Source organism: Andrographis paniculata, unplaced genomic scaffold (genome assembly GCF_009805555.1).
Source record: "Andrographis paniculata isolate CXL003 unplaced genomic scaffold, ASM980555v1 Contig82END, whole genome shotgun sequence".
In the NCBI taxonomy this organism is placed as follows: Eukaryota; Viridiplantae; Streptophyta; class Magnoliopsida; order Lamiales; family Acanthaceae; genus Andrographis; species Andrographis paniculata.
Window position 1 is genome coordinate 225,672 of NW_026137620.1, and position 17,815 is coordinate 243,486.

Here is a 17,815-nt window from a genome sequence, read left to right on the forward strand (position 1 = left end):
TTTTTATATATATATTTTTATAATTTTTAGATTATTTTTGTTATTTCTAAATTGTTTATTTTATTGTGTTTTTTCTGTATAGCCATAAAGTTGGAATCCCAAATATTTTTATGATAAATTTTTTTTTATTGATAATAATTTTTTTATTGATAATATTGAGTTGTTTTGTTATTCTTCTTTATTAATAATAATATATATATTTAAAATTTTTAAATTTTTTTTGTTCTTTCTAAATTATTTATATAATAAAGATAAAAAAATAATTATTTATAATTATTCTTAAATTAAAAATCAAAATAAATTTGAAAAAAGTTTGTCGTCATTTATATATGGTTGTTAGCCTTCAGTTGAAAATAATGTTATTTATTTACTAATTTATTTAGTTTCGAATATAATGTTTTAATACGCCATTATTATTGTACATGTATTTAAATATTTAAAGAAACCATAAAGAAAATTATGATAAATTTTAATATATATTTTTTTTTAAAAAAAATATATTCTTTATGGTTTCTTTAAATATTCTTTTAAACAAAAAAATTACAAATTTAAACATAATCTAAAATATTGAAAAATATATTATAATATAATAATCGAAATCAAATCAATTAGAAAAAACAAATACTCAATAAGAATAAAAAATATTTTATTAATAGAAAATAATAATGAAAAATAAAAATGCATGTACAATAATAATGGCGTATTAAAACATTATATTCGAAACTAAGGGTGTGTTCATTTGGTGGATTTTGACAAATCCCACTATTCATCCAAAATTTTCCCCCCCAAAAACATCAAATCAAACACCTATTTTTCATTTTTTATATTATACTAAAAATCAATTTTACATTCAAAACATCACATCATCACCTATTTATATCACATCATACAACTATTTAAATTCAAAATTTTTACTATTCAAATCCCAACTCAAAATCCAAACCCCTAACCAAACACACCCTAAATAAACTAGTAAATAAATAATATTGTTTTCAACTAAAGCTAACAACTATATATAAATGACTGACAAATTTCTTCCAAATTTATTTTGATTTTTAATTTAAAAATAATTATAAATAATTATTTTTTTATCTTTATTATATAAACAATTTAGAAAGAAATTTTTTTTTTTCAAAATTATAAAAAAATATATATATATTATTATTAATAAAGAAGAATAACAAAACAATTCAATATTGTCAATAAAAAAAAATATTATCAATAAAAAAAAATTATCAAAAAAGTATTGAGGATTCCAACTTTATGGCTGTACAGAAAAAACACAACAAAATAAGCAATTCAGAAATAACAAAAAAAATCTAAAAATTATAAAAATATATATTAAAAAAATATTATCAATAAAGAAGAATAGCAAAACAACTAAATATTATCAATTAAAAAATATTATCAATAAAAAAAGTTTATCAAAAAAGTATTTGGAATTTCAATTTTATGGCTACACAGAATAAACACAACAAAATAAACAATTTAGAAATAACAAAAAAAATCTAAAAATTATAAATATATATAATATTATTAATAAAGAAGAATAACATAACAACTCAATATTATCAATAAAAAAATATTATCAATAAAAAACAATTATCACACATAGTAAATGCATCAATGATAATAAATTTCAATATTCTTATATTACCCTCCCCTTATATGTCTATATATATATAAAAAAAAAAAAAAATCAATTTCCCTCCACTAAGAATTGAAACCACCTCCATCCCACTATTTCAAAACAGTCATTTACACCCTATATCATTTATTTTGATAATTAAAAAAAATTAACCCTAAATCTTAGAATAAAAATTAAAAAACTGCAATTAAAAAAAATAAAAAAAATCTCAAAATTTTGAGATTGCAAGATTACAGAATTTTACAAAATATAGGGTCCAATTTTGAACTCTTTTATATATATATATATATGATACTTTTTAAAGTATTAAAGAAAGCCACGCAAATTTTAAAGTAAAAGAGAATTGGTGAATTTTGAAACCACAGACTAGGAACAAATTTTCCAAAAATAAATGAAGAAGGAAGTTTGTAACCGAATTTCAAATGAGTCTAAAATGGAGCTGATCGTCACCACCATCAATTCACACCTATTTATTCGATCCTTAAAACTGAAACAACAAAGGCTATTAGTACACCAACCAGAGTGATTTCCGGTCCCGATTCTGATTCCAAATTCCAGTCGAGTCGTCACTCCATTCCCCTCTTCCGCTTGAGGGTCGTCCACTGCTTGAGCAGAACCTCGACTCCTTCCTTAAGGGAGGCTCTCCTGTCGTCCCGCTCGTTCCATAGTTCGGTAGTCACGTAAGATCCGCTCGGGTTGTATTCATTTATCTCGACCAGGGCTTTCGTCACTGCATTGTACACTTCCACGCCGTAGTTCTCCTTCAGGTCTCTTAGTTTCTCGTCGCTTTCGTCTATTACGCGCTGTCACAACAACAAGAACAGCAAAATCTGATATTTGGCGAACAAGATCGTAACTAACTCAATCAACGTAAATACGATGATATATATATATGCGCCCGGGATCGGGGAAAATCTATACCAATCAGCGCATACAAAATATGTTGTGTTCACCAAACACTTTTTTGTTGTCACGATTCCTAATACTCCCTCCGTTCCAATTCAAAGTGTACCATTTTTACCATTTTTATATGTTATACTTCAAAGTGTCTCATTCCTGTTCTAGAAAAACTAATTATACACTAATACCAAAATATTTTTATTTAAATTACAAACATATCATCACATATGCAATTATGTTATACATAAATCAATCGACAAAATTATTAAAAAACTCTTATATACTTCCACTAACCGATAAAATACTACTCCATCCGTTCGGCTCTAAGAGTCTCATTTAACTTAACATTAAAAATATTCTTATATTTGTATAATTTTTTGCACAAATGTCACTATAATAGTATTATAAGACACTAATAGAAGTATTTTTGTCTTTTTTTTTTCCCTTAATTTGGACTACGTTTTCATATAATAATTAATATTTAAAGATTAACACGCAAAAAGTAAATAAGACCCTTAGAATCGGATGAATGTAGTATTTATTAATCTACTCTAAAACCCCAAAGGGCTCATTTGACTTAGGACGGAGGGAGTACTTTATATTCAAAACGTCACATCAACACCTATTTTATATCCTATCAAACAATTATTTTAATTCAAAATTCAAATCCGCAAAAGAAGCACATACCTGAGCTTCCTCGCCAAAGGTAACCACTTTTAGAGGATGCCATTCAGGATCTCTAAGGTACTCTTCCCACAGGGAGACCAACTCCGAGGCCCTTTCGTCTGCTTCAGCTTCAGTATACTTCCTTTTCATTGCTTCATGAAAGGGTCGGGAATCAAGTTCGCCCATTCGTCTGAGACCGACAGGACCATTTGTTTGCAATTCTTTCAAAACCTGCAAGGAAATTTAAGCCAATTGATAAGAATTGCAGCAAGCATGTATGAAGTTCGACGTAAAAGAGAAACTAACATTAATCATTTCTTTCCGAGCTTCCTGTAGCTCCTCGTTTGTCCTGCGCTCCTGAACCATTAAACTTAGGTTTAAGTTTAGCAAATCTTTATGCTCTCCTTCCTTCTCCCTCAGTGCCTTGAGCAGCGTATCAATTTTTTCTAACACTTCGTTATCACCCTCATCTTCCATGTGCTTCATTACGTTCAAGTTACCTCGCAACTGCTCTATTTCAAGCTCCAATGCTTGTTTTTTATCCATGTCTTTCTCCAGGTCGATGATTTTTTTATGGAGTTGTTCCTTTTCTTTCTGAAATCATAAAGACGGTACATTGAAATGCGAACATTTTGCACAGAACTAACTAAACTTAAAAATTTAAGGGATACAAGCAATATAATTAATACCTTCTGTTCTTCAGCCAATTTCATTACTTTCTCATCAGCTTTTCTTTGTTCCTCTGAAGCGGCTTTAAGGGAAACATTTTTCACTGCATTCTGGTTGTCATTAAGGATAATTAATAATTAACATGTGTAATATCCGAGTCATCATAAATGTATCGAATATAAGAAGACTTCTTTCAAGAAACTGCGAATTAATGCGTGTACTTAGTAACTTACTATACTTAATAGTTTAACTAGCAAAATCGAACAGATATGGTCTCTTTCTATCTAGAAAAATCAGATTACAAGAATCCAATACCTCTTCGAGCTCTTCAGCAAGTTTTTTACTTTCACTTTCGTTGAGCGTCTCTCTCTTACTCAGTTCCTGTCCACGTGCCTCAAGAGACTTTCTTTGATCTTCCAGTTGCGCTTTCAGCCTCTCATGGTCCTTGGATATCTTCTTTAAATGTTCTTGGGCACTTGAATGGATCTTTCTTATCTCTAATCAAGTCAGAAAATTGCATCAAGTTCAAATTTTTGATATGATTAGATTATATGTACAAAACTGAAACCTTATGTGTGACAAACCTTCATTGTAAGACTGATGAAGATTATCCTTCTCCGTGATCAACTGCCGTAAAGAGTTTTCAGTCTCTATGAATTTATTCTCCATCTCTTGCAAGTGGGTGTTCTTTGCCTCAATCACAGTTGTTAGATTACCCACAAGCTTGTTAGTCTTTCGATCTTCCTCTTCCATGATATCCGACAAGGTCCGCAGATCTCCTATTTTACGGAGGTGTTCTCCAAGAATTGAAGTAGAATTATAGTCATCTGATCGAGCAACCCATGCATAGAGATCCGACTTCTTGCCATTCTTTGCCAACCAGTTCGACTTACCATGATGATTTGCCTCATAAGCTTTCTCAAAAGACATGGCATTGTTAAAACCAGGCCAATTCTTATGAAACTCAACGATAGCTGTTCCAGAATGACCTTGATAATTCCACAGAGGCCGCACTCTAATTGGATTAAACCCCCTTCTCGCTAATTGATCCCTCAATTTACTACCACTTTCCCCAACATAACGACCGTCCTTGAAGTCAGTAGGAATGTTCACAACAACACCAATCCATGGCCAAACAAACATCTCATCAAGGTCCTGATCCGCAAGGGCATCTACCTCAGCAGAAGGCTGGGAAGGTCCAGCATCAACAGCTATCTCATTTTCCAAGAACTTCGCCAGAGCAAGGTGATTCCCCTTGTCCTGCGAAGTTCTTTTCTTTGATTTACAACTACCTATCGAACTTGCATGCTGCAAAAGGTCCTTGAACTGGAAATTCTTCTTTTTCTTTGTAGTACAGAAGGGGCAACGATAAGCTTGTTCTGATAATTTAACCTGGAGCTTACCACTCTTCAGTTTCTCATACGCCTTCTCCACATTCAATTCTTGATAAGCTTTATCCACATCCATTTCATCGTACGCTCTCTCATACTCTTCATCTTCAGATTCACTGACATCAGTGTCTACCTCAGAATCTGAACTTCCCATCTTTACCTCACTGAAAATGAAACCACGGGATGAAAATTACAATTAACAGTGGGAAAAAAAAAAAAAAAAAACCTATCTTGAATTAAGCAACACAAAAGATTGTTATGGAGACAAAACAATATAATTTCAACCAGGAATTTCCTGGGATCCATCTAGCTAGATTGTTATGTAGATATCTACTTGAAGATTGCCTTCTATAATCTCAAAAAAATAAATAAAAATAAAAATGAAAATTTGCAAAAATGAAATCGCTTGGAAAAAGACTACCAAAATCTACAATGCGCAACGGAAATTGACCCTTTCTTTCCCCAATACTTCAATAAGCTTTAAGATCTTTCAATTTACAACCTTGCCAACAACCGAAGCTAAATCAAACATGCATTTCTACAGAAATTTATAATAGGTTATAAAACGCAGGTCGCTAGCTAAATTGGACATAGATCCACCACCACATACCCCCCCCCCCCCCCCCCCCCCAAAAAAATAAATAAATAAATAAAAGAGAGAGAGAGAGAGAACTCAGCTTTGGTGTTTAAACGTAAAAACGAAAAATTAAGCAAAATCGGAGCAGAATGTGCAACCACAGCCGAACAAATTCAACACCAAACACATGCAATCTGAAGAAAACAACAGATTTCCAAGACGCCGCCGGAAATTCAGGGGAAATCAACACAACTAATCAAAACCTCGCAATGAACACCCGAAAATCATAATCAAGAAACGAGCGGTAAAATCTTACACTAATTGGTAGTCAAAAGGAGAGGTCAGAGAGAGCGCACGGAGATTCGCGAGGCCTGAACTGATGCCTCCTCTGAGTGAGAAAAGCAGAAAGGGAGAGGACAATTTATTTCTGAACCAGTAGGGCAGAACAGCAATTAATCGAGTAGGTCGATCCGGGTCGGGCTTTAGAAGCAAAGCCCGGGCTCGATAATCAAACATTTCCGGTATTAACGTAAGGGTGTGTTTGTTTAGGATATTTTAATTCAAATTAAATTTTTTTGTTTGTTTTGTAAAATAATTTAAAAAAATATATAATTTTTTATGTAATGTTTAAAAAATTGTACAAATAATATAAAAATTATAAATATATATAATATATTATTTAGTTAGAAACTTTTATTTTTGGGCACACAGATTTTCATATTTATTAATAAAAATAGTATTTTTATTATTTTTATAAAATATTATCTAAATTTAAATAAAAAAAAAACATCATATTATATTTTTACAATATACAAAATTTAAAAGTAATATAATATAAATGAATATTATAATAAAAATTATTTTTAAATATAATATACTCCCTTCTTAAGATGTCTTATTGAGAGTGGACAAAAATTAAAGAATAATAATATTTAATTGAAAGTAGGTATAAAATAGAAGGTAAAAACATAAAATATCTTTATTTTCTGAATGATTTTAAAAATAAGTTAGAGTAATAATTAGGGGTAGTTTGAAAAAGTATGAATAATTTTGTTATAAAGTGGGATCACGATTACTAAATAAGGAAACAAAGACAATTGTTTTGGAACTGATGAAAATAGAAAAATAAGACACAAACTAGTCTCATAAGTGAAAAAATTTCGCTTGTTTTAGTCCTCCGGCGCCGGAGACGCCCGCGTGGCTCGGAGGGCATGTGTCAGGTGTTGCTGACGTGGCGGACACGTGGATTTTATTTTTTTTTATTTTTTATTTTTAAAAAATTTATTTTAATTTTTTATTTGCTTTTTTAATCTTTTTATTTGGTCCAATTGAAAAAAAATTAAAAAAATATAAAATCCAAGTGTCCGCCAAGTGTAACCTGGCGGGACACCTGGTGGACACGTGGATTCCGGCGAGCCACGCGGGTGTCTCCGGTACTGGATGACTAAAACATCGAAACTTATTAGACGAATTTGCGATAAGAGAGTAAAATGATAATAGTTACGAAACTAAAAAAACAGTTTACCCTATGCAAATATTATTTAAAAAATAAAATATATATAATATATTAACATAATACTATTATATATTTTTATTTACTAAAAGAATTAAAAATTTAATATAAATATTACTCCATCCGTCTCACCTATCATGTCCTCCGTCTCACAATCCATGTGACTTTCATTTTTTGGAAAATGATTATACACTTTAATTATTTATGTTATAGAATAATTATTTTCACCAATATATTCTTAATTATCTACTAATTATATTTATTTAAATTTTTGTTTCTACATTGACCCATACATCCAATGCGGGACGAATGAAATATTTTTTTATATTGCACAATTATCACATTTAACATAAAGAAATAAAATAAAACAAATTACTACAAATTGTCCCACTATTACCACTATTTAACAAGATACTAGGTATAGTATTACATTATAAGTAAATCTATATTATTGATTTTACTTTATTATATAATCTCATTTATTAATATAATAGTATTATTTTCTTCATCTCAATTTAATATTATTATTATTATTAATCAAAAGTATCAATTTTTTTATTATAATTAAATTAGTTACGATATAAATATCAAAATATTTTTTATTTTTGTAATTTTTTTTTAATTTGTACTTATAAAAACAAAATTGTTTTAAATATTTATACTAGTTAATAAAATTTTGTTATTTATTAATCCGCTGTAAAAATAATAATAAATAAATACTTTTCACCGTAAGAAAAATAATATTATTTTAAATTTAAGGTAAAAATAAATATAAAATGTTAGAAAATACAATCAAACGAACCCTTCAAAATTAGAAAGTTCTTTTATTATTTAATTGCATCGAATATTAGTAACTTATTTAATTCAATTACTATTTTGTAATAATTAGTATATTATTTATTCAAGTTACTAATTTGTATGTAGTAACGAGTTGATACCAATTGGGCGTAATCAACAAAAGTTAATGCTAAATCAGAAACTTCATCTGTATAATATTCAATTTAAAAGATTTTATACTTAGTTCAAATTATTTTTATATAATTCAATAATTATTTCTAATTATTTTATCCATAAACATTTAACATAGCCAATGAATTTAATATATATATATATATATACTATCTACGTCACATAAAAAAAAAAAAAAAAAATTATCATTACCTTTTGTGTTATTTTTAATATTAAAATTATCATTATATTTAAATAATTTACTTTACAAATATTATTGTATTTTTTTTATTATTATAAGAGACTAATATAAGTATTTTTATATATATATTTTAATTTATAATATATTTATATAATAATTAATATTTTAAGATGATCAAGAGGAAAGACCAATCATATTCTTCCTCCGTTCTTTTACTAAGGGTGTGTTTGTTTGGGATTTAGATTTTGAGTTGGGATTTAAGCATGATGTGATATAAATACGCATTTATGTGATATTCTGAATGCAAAAAATTAATTTTTAGTATAATATAAAAATAAAAAATATGTATTTGATTTGATATTTTTAGAGAAATTGTTTTTTTATGAATAGTATTCCCTCCGTCCCAAACACCCTACAATATTTTATTTTTTGTTTGTCCTAAACTCACTGCAACATTTTTAAATTTAGAAATAATTAATAATATTTTTATATATATATTAATATACACTTCACTTTATCTCATCACATCACTCACATAAAAAAACAAATAATCATTTCTCTCTCCAATCACATCATTTAATATCTAAATTATCTCAAATTACTATACTTAATACTCCCCACCTAAATTCTCGTGCCAAACACAAATGTTGCATGATATTTGGGATTGAGAAAGTATAATTTAGGAATCCCCAAACAAACACACCCTAAGTATATATTTTGCTGATTTTCATTGTCCAAACAAAAATAATTTATATTTTAATTTTATAAATATGAAATCTATTGCATATTACAAACATATTCACTTTTGTATTTATTTACATCAATATACTCACAATAATTTTAAACATCATAAAAGTAAAATAATTTTTACATAAAAAATTCTTATAAATTATTATTAAAATATAATATTTATTAAACTCCGTTCAAAAAATATATTTTTTTATAAAGTGGACAAATATAATATACAGAGTATTAATTCAATGTATTTATTAGGCAAAAATATTTATAACTCACTTATAATTTGAAAATTATGCACAATTCTTCTCTATAATTAAAAAAATTTATGCTATGTATACTATTTGAAAAAATATAAAGAGTTTCATGTAATTTTTAAAGAAATTTTGTGCAATACTTTTTAAAATATGAGAGAGTGTCACATTATTTTTAAATTATAAGGTAGTATGATACAAACTTTTCAAACCACATGTGAATTATAAACAATTTCGTCATTTTATTATAATGAGTGTGTTAATGTAGTGTTTTTTTAAAAAAAAAAAAATTGAGATATTTTTTTATGTTACACATAAAAAATTATATTTGTAATTTTAAAAATAATACTTGTATTAAATTATTTATTTTTTATAAATGAATAAATATATACATATATATATATATTGTGTAAGTGAGTGTGTATATTGAGTCTCACCCATATTTTTTAATAGAATAATTTCTTATAAATATTATTAAAAAAATAGAAATATACATCTACATTAATTTAATATATACATTATCCATTTATAAAAAGCCAACAATTTAATGCAAAATATTACTTTACCACAGTTCTCTATGTCACACACAAAAAATCAATTCATGTGAACAAATTTATTATTATTTTTATTATAATAACAAAAAAAAAAAAGTGTTAACAAAATTGTTTGATTAATATATATATACTTCCCCCGTCTCATTGAAATGCTTTTTACTTTTGTACATAAATTTTTGAATTTAGTATTATATTAGATTTTAATAAAAAGACAAAACTACCCTTATTGGTATTATGTAATATAAAAGTAATAAATTTGTGTAATATATTGTAAATTTGAAGGATATTTATTATGTTAGATAGGTAGTAAAATTACTAAATTAAATTAAAAAATAATAACCTTGTTTTGGACGGACAAAAATAAAAATGACAACCTTTCAATTGAACAAATAGAGCATATGTTTTGTTGTGATCCAAAATTGACTTGAAATGGTATGTTATACTTCCTTCGTTCTTTAACCATTTATCCATTTTAGTCCGTCCCATAACAAAGTGTCTATTTTCTTTTTTAGTAATTGTACTATCTACCTAATATTACAAATACTCTTTCAATTTATAATATATTACACAAATGTCATTAGCTTTATATCATACAATACTAATATGGTTAATACACATTTCTATTTTGGGACGCTCAATTACAAAGTAAATATTTCATTAAATACTTCATTTTTTCCACAAATATCCTTACTTTACATCACATCGTTACTTTTATGCCAAAAAACAAGAGCATAAATGTCATTATACTACTATTAACTATCAATTATAATTAAAATACTATTATTTTTTAAATACTATGCCAAAAGTAAATGATATTTTATCCGTGGATGAAAAAAATATTTTTTAAAAAATATATGTATAATATTTTATTTTATTATAACATGAGAAGTCGCGGTTGTTAGCTAAAAAGCTCGTGACCTCACGGACTAAATAGGCTACGTATCATCATTGAAGCTATTTCAATAAACATCCATTGTACATGTCTTAAGAGATTCTTCATTGTGTAGATGAACTTGTCACCTAGTGCTTATGTTATTAAAAAAAAATAATAATAATACTATTTTCGTCTCATTTTAAAAAGTTTCGTTTACTTATTGTATGATGTAAATAATTATTGATGTGATGTTTTAAATATGATATAAATAGTTCTTGATGTAATATTTTAAATATAAAATTAATTTTTAATATAATATAAAAAATAAAAAATAGATATTTAATTTGATATTTTTTTAAAAAAAATAGCATGAATAGTCTAATCCCCAAACAAACATACCCTAAATAAATTTCCATTCAAAATTTTGATTATTAATAGAATACAACCAAACGACCCAAAAAACCTCAAAATCAGTTCAACAGCATGAAATGGCTGCCGCGGACGCGTGACATCCTCTTCTTATTTAAATTGCAATTAGGTACCGGAATTGGGAAGCGTACGGCTGAATTTCGACGAGTTTGCGCGACGGCGATTGAGATTCTCCGTTCAGGCATTCCATCATCGATCTCTTCAGAGAGCTCTTATAAGGTAATTGGCTGTAGATCCATTCCAGAAGCGACTCCACATCGTCCGCGAAGTCTTTCATGTGCCAGTGCACAAGCTTCGGCACCAGAATCTTCTTCCTGTTCGTGATTCCAACCGAAGCTTCCAGGTACTCTGCTTTCGCTTTCTCTAATTCGTTCATGACTTCATCCGCCGTGTAAAACCTTAACTGTAATTAAGTGTTGGTTTGTTAGCTGCTGCGGTTATGAATTACATAATTAATGTTTCCATGGTGAACTCACCGCCGGCGACGACCAGCTGCCTCGGCAGAGACCGAACACGACGTTCGGCTCTGGATAGTCGAGTCCACAAGCTTGCGACAGACGCATTTCCTCTTCATCGGCTAACTGATCCTGTAGTTTAACTTTGCATATGATTGATTGAAGGAAAATTTTCATCCGTTTTTATTCTACAATTATGCTTAAAAGTAATGGCAACATCGAACATTCGTTGCAGAAGCCTATCACTGAGTAATTCAGGTCTTTACTCACAAGTTTAACTTCAGCTGGATGCCGAAGAATAAAGTGCTCTATAGTGGAAGCTTTAAGCACGATTCCACCAACATTGATAGCAGCCTGAAAACAACAACATAGCGATACGTTTTTGGTTTTTTTTCTGATATTATAAGCCCGTTACTGCTTAAAAATTGTTCTTATGATTGATATAATTACCTCTTTCACGATTGCAGGTATCTTCTCCTGAATGGAATTCAATCCATGCTGCAAAAATGCCTGGAATCGAGGTAAACTGTTTAGATATGGTTTCCATTTCTATATGGAAAGAATTACTGAAAAAATGCATTTCATACGTTCATAATGGAGGTGTTATAAACATTGATCCAGAAAGCCAACTTCTGCTTGTGTGTAAAGTAATTCAAGTTTACTTTACTGAGTTTCTGCATCAATCCCCTGTCGAAAAAGCCACTTAGAAATAATTTTTTTCGCAACGATTCGCATAAAACTCTGAAAAAATTACAGCACTTACTTACCTCAGCCGCTGCATCGCAGGAAGACATTCAGAAAGGCGCCTTGAATCCAGCGTGCTCCTTGTGATCTGTATAAAATTCTTGTACGCTCCAACGTCTCTGACGCTTACTTCAGGCTCAGGCAATATATCATATGGATCAAGATGAGATGCGACACCGTGATTAACTGGAAACACCGGCGTCCTGCAGCTGAATGCAGCTTTAGACACCAAGCCGGAGTTCATACAGGTAACCGTATGCTTCGTAAGGTTAGTGCTTCCTTTGCCTTTACACGATGCTTCGTTCAATTTCATAAATATGCCTATCAAGCACTTGATGAGTTCCACCGATACCTTATTAGGATTCAAATAGTCATTTTTCATGTCCTGTGGAGTGCAGATTGTTCGACTTTTCGTGCATCTTGTTTCCTCTTCTGTTCGTAGAGTTAAAAGACACCATAGCTTTAGATAACTAAAAACATAGAGAAATCTAAACAAAAACTTTAGGTGCATACCATATTTTCCTTGAAAAGTGGTGCTTTGAAGCTCGATCGAAGAGCCTATCGAGGCTCTTCTGTCCCGAGCAATTTCACAGTGATCGTCACAAATCTGCCCCGGCCGTCTAGACGCCAACTTCCTTAGCTGTCTTCGCATTGGTTGTGGCACTTCCGATGATTCTCTCGTCTTTTTCTTCTCTTTGTAGATACATAGCTTGAGGTCATTAATCTTACTCTCCATCCATTCTATCTCTTCTTCAACTGCAGATAGTTCTGCTAGAAGCACTTGTACCTGCAATAGATTTGATCATTAGCCCAAACCCTCAGCCTCAAGAAAGATTCTCTCGATATAATATGTGTGACACTTCAGTCCGCAAGTCACGCAAAGCCGGACATGTCGAGATTTTAAACTAGTCTCACAGGTAATACAAATCCTTTGAAGGCGCTTCTGTCCTCACTCACGCGCATCCTGGAAAGTATCTCGAGGGTTACCCATTCTCAAATTACTCTAAAGCAAGCACACTAGAGTTTTTTAAGTAGAACTCCCAAAAAGGATTGTACACATTGATTGTTGACATGAGTAGTCTATTAAATCTATTTAACCTCTAATCAAACTTTGGATATCTATTCAATCTATTTAACCTCTAATTAACTTTCGATGACCTAAGACCGGCTCATCTATACACAGAAGTTGGCTAAGCAAAGGCCCAACTCTGGGGTATCACACATCTTATGGATGAGCCGGTCTTAGGTCATCCAAAGTTGATTAAGGTTAAATGAATTGAATAGACTACTCATATTAACAATATCCACATTCTTTTCCGGGAGACCTATTGAAAGAACTCTAGTGCGTGCTTGCTTGCTCTATAGTAATTTAAGGATGGTTGCCCTGGGAAGTCTCTAGGGTACGCGTAAGTGAGGACATAAGCGTGCTGGAAGAATTCGTGTTAACGTGTGGGGTAAATCTACAATCCCGACACACCTGGCTTTGCATGGGTTACGAGCCGGGTGTCACAATATGTAAACAGTCTATTTTCCAATTAGCTTAATCATTTAGATGATGGCGAATTGTGTAAAAGAACAACCTTGAAAGGAAGCAATGGGGATAGACACGAGCAGGATTCGCAGCATCCGACCGGACCTTTGACAGCACATTGTAGAACCCTGTTGAGCTGAAGCTCCCCCTCCAATTCTTGCTGCAGTCTTTCAACCTGCAGCAGGATATATGATCGAAATTTCGATGGTTTGTCGAGCTTTTAAGGTTTTAAAGTAAAGAATGGAGAGTAGGAGGGGTTTAGGACCTGCTCTTGAAGTAGAAGTTTGGTCTGTTTTTCTTCACTTGGCAGGCGGTGTTGCTGCAATAAGTCCTCGAATTTCATAGTAAAATCATATAAGAAAATTCTTGGGGATACGATTAGAGAGATAGCTACAGAGGGTAGAGGTTGTGTTGTGTGAGAGATATGAATGAATAAATAAATAGCGAGGGGAAGAACGTGAGAGAGTTGAAAAGCCTGAGAGGCGATGGACGTGAACCCCATGATTAGTTTTAACACCATTCAACTGTTCTTAGGGAATAAAATCAACAGAGCCTCAACTGTCCACCTCTTCTTTTTTCTCTATTTTCCCCTTTCTATTATAAACAAGATACGTAAATGTCAACTACTCGAATTTTGTCACGGGTTTGACACTTAGGACGAGTTTATTTTAAACAGTTGACAAAATATCTGTAGATGTCAAAGGAATGCCATTAGCCATATGTGTCCATTAGAAGGTTGTTGTACACTTGTATGCATAATGCATTTTGATATTTTTAAAAGTTTTATTTTTTTTTTATGCATAATAAGTTTGATTTAAGAGTATACATAGATGTTAAACTAATTTTTTTTGTCGCACATGCTAAGCCACCATACCAATTCACTTCCAAACTACTTAGACCAGCTCCTCCTAAACTTAAAAAAACTAAATTTTTGTTGGAATGCATTGTGGGAATAGGAATACATGGTGCATTAAATTTATTAAATCACATTAAAAGTTGTCAAAATACCAAAGAAAATTATATATGTTGTAGAAATACACTATTTCTACTAAACTTTTATGGAACGCACTTATAATACTCTACATTTGTCAGCCATTTATATATCAACTACGGTTGTAATAACAACATTCACTAAACTCCATGGCTAATAAAATCAAACTCCAAACACTCTGTTAAGAGATGTGTGGTGGTGTGAACGTGGACTGGTGCGAATTCCCACGTCATAATAATAATGATAACAAAAAAAAACTAATTTCTCTACAAACAAGTTTCAAATTTGTTCTGTCATTTCACGACTACATTAACAAGGCTACAAAACCCACATTGTAACACTACGTTCGAAGAAGTAAGTAGAGCCACTCAAAACCACAAGACAAGAATCATTATTATTACTCTGTAACATGGAAAACTGCTGAGAGTTCAAAACTCCTCATTGGTTTCATTTATTCTCCAACATATTATGTTGGCCAAAGAATAGGGCCCCATGGCGTATGAAAGTCGTGAGACTGTGGCCAACAGGTCTCGGACAACCTTTGTTCGATTGGCTTATGCTAACTAGTCTGAAGTTGGTTTTTTCCTACACTTGGAGATTGTTGAGTCTCGCAACGTGTGCATGCCTGGCATGCCAGAGGAGCGGTGGCATTATCCGCAACACTTATCCGGAATGTTTGTTGCTTCTTGTCGTTCTCCGGGACATGAACCAGCGCATCCAAAATGAGAATTTCCCAGTCCATTGGACGTAGAAACGAAAGCCAACTACCATCTGTTTCAAGACAATGCAAACTTAATAAAGCAACTGAGCCGAAAAAACAACCTCAAATCTAGAAAATGCAATCCAAAACATATGGAGAAATTAGGGTGCGTCGTACTTATTTTCAACACCTCAAAACATCATATCCAAAATCTATTTTCCTTTAAAAAATTTCAAATTCAAACCCCCCCCAGAACACTAACAAACACTCCCCAAGTCACTTATTTGCCTATCTAGCGCATGAAAGATAGACATACAATATCATGTGCTAACAATTCATATTTATAGAGAGTGTTGTATAGACATATTTCTAGTGCCGAAATTAATGATAGTATGTGTCGTGTGGATAATTGCCATATGATGTCAGTTCATAGGCTATATGTGAAATCCCGGCCCGCAAACCCTACAAAGTCAAGTGTGTCGAGATCGTAAACTGGTCCTACAGATCAACACTAATCCTTCCGGCGCGCTTATGTCCTCGCTCACGCGCACACTGGGAGACTTCCCAAAAGTCATCCATTCTCAAATTACTCTAGAATAAACACATTTAACTCTATAGTTCTTTTAGTAGAGTTCACGAAAAAGAATATGCACATTGTTGACATGAGCAGCATATTCAATCCATTTTAGTTACTATTCAATCTCAGATGGCCTGACAAAAGTTAGTTTAGCACCAACCAACTTCGAGTGTATTACACTACATTTGTATTATGTTAACATAAATCGTATGTTAGCTTTCATTCACTGGTGTGTTACTAGCACTGTGCTGAATTATAATAACCGCCGCCACCCCCCCCCCCCCCCCCAAGTGACTCATAGTGGTCTAACAGGGCAAGACTGAATAAGATGAAAAGACTAAATTGCAATGGTCTTTTGAAGGCGCAAATTTTCAGTACAAAAAATAGAACTAACCTCCATTGTGTACTGCTTTCAGCCGAAACATCCCAGAGCCTCTTGGCCCCGAAACAGGAAACGAGCACGAAGCAGATTGGTGCTTGTGAGTGACTGCAAGCGCCGCGCTATACCAAGGGCCCTTTACAATAGGTTCTCCAATCGCTTCAATTATCCTTTTGTCATTAACAGCTCTCTCCATGGCCTTGCTGCAGCAGCAAAGCAGACGAGTTAATGACAATAAAATACTTTAGCATCATAACATCACAAGAAGTTTTTAGTAACACTTCAATTTCATCAAATAAAACAACAAAAAAAGGTTATATGAGAAAGGATTTTCTTTCCATGGCTTTCGCCTTTTTGTTATGCAAATCAGTTCTGAATTCAGAATTCGATCCCTGCATATATTATCTCTATCAAGCATGAGAAAAATAGGAAATTTCCAACTTACTTCCATTTTATCAAACATGAACAGTTCTATCCCATAAATGGATGGTGCGGCAGAAATTTGAACTTAGAAAACCTCACAGTGATTCCTTATAGTACTTACTGTCAATTCAAAACGGACTGCTATAACTCCAATCCCTTAACAAGTTCAAAAACCAGAGGAATCGAAACCACCAGCACAATCTGTCGATTCAATCATCAACAGAATAAAAAAATGAAGAAGAAACACATAAATCCAGTAGCATAAACCCTAAAATCGAAATAACCATCCATCTCTGTCCCCAACACACAACACAAGGAGGAAATCTGATAAAGCCACGGCCATATATAATAAAATCAATTACCTGCTGCATCGATGGTAAATCAACAGATCATCGATCGCGCTCAACGCCACGCCTCCTGTCAGGCAAATAAGCGCGCCTGACATTATTTTCCGACCAAACGACATCGTTCTAACCTCATCCGCCGCCGCCGCCGGCGTCGAAGCTGCTGCTCTGGTCCGCAGCAGCGAGAGCACCCTCCGCCCCACCATACCTAATTTGAACTCCGGTTAGTTGAGACTCGAGAGGGGATCACATTTCTCGTGAACTATTTTATTTATTATTTATTTATATTTGAGTTGTCCAATAATATAACC

At 31.7% G+C, this 17,815-nt stretch overlaps 3 protein-coding genes across 3 annotated transcripts; all 3 read right to left on the reverse strand.

The window, feature by feature from the left end:
- Positions 1-1,995: 1,995 nt before the first annotated feature.
- Positions 1,996-6,287, reverse strand: LOC127241414 (protein INVOLVED IN DE NOVO 2). Its single transcript, XM_051260450.1, has 7 exons — positions 6,168-6,287; positions 4,468-5,438; positions 4,199-4,380; positions 3,904-3,993; positions 3,521-3,808; positions 3,236-3,445; positions 1,996-2,451 (listed from the first exon to the last, which is right to left on the reverse strand). Exons 2-7 carry the CDS (start codon positions 5,426-5,428, stop codon positions 2,215-2,217), a joined length of 1,968 nt encoding a protein of 655 aa, XP_051116407.1. The 5' UTR covers positions 5,429-5,438; positions 6,168-6,287; the 3' UTR covers positions 1,996-2,214.
- Positions 6,288-11,320: 5,033 nt separating this feature from the next.
- Positions 11,321-14,483, reverse strand: LOC127241274 (uncharacterized). The gene is made up of 9 exons (XM_051260210.1): positions 14,356-14,483; positions 14,140-14,265; positions 13,073-13,346; positions 12,583-12,991; positions 12,403-12,502; positions 12,266-12,325; positions 12,086-12,169; positions 11,837-11,947; positions 11,321-11,763 (listed from the first exon to the last, which is right to left on the reverse strand). Exons 1-9 carry the CDS (start codon positions 14,431-14,433, stop codon positions 11,455-11,457), a joined length of 1,551 nt encoding a protein of 516 aa, XP_051116167.1. The 5' UTR covers positions 14,434-14,483; the 3' UTR covers positions 11,321-11,454.
- Positions 14,484-15,325: 842 nt separating this feature from the next.
- Positions 15,326-17,770, reverse strand: LOC127241276 (uncharacterized). The gene is made up of 3 exons (XM_051260212.1): positions 17,523-17,770; positions 16,753-16,940; positions 15,326-15,852 (listed from the first exon to the last, which is right to left on the reverse strand). Exons 1-3 carry the CDS (start codon positions 17,708-17,710, stop codon positions 15,641-15,643), a joined length of 588 nt encoding a protein of 195 aa, XP_051116169.1. The 5' UTR covers positions 17,711-17,770; the 3' UTR covers positions 15,326-15,640.
- Between the last annotated feature and the right edge of the window lie 45 nt (positions 17,771-17,815).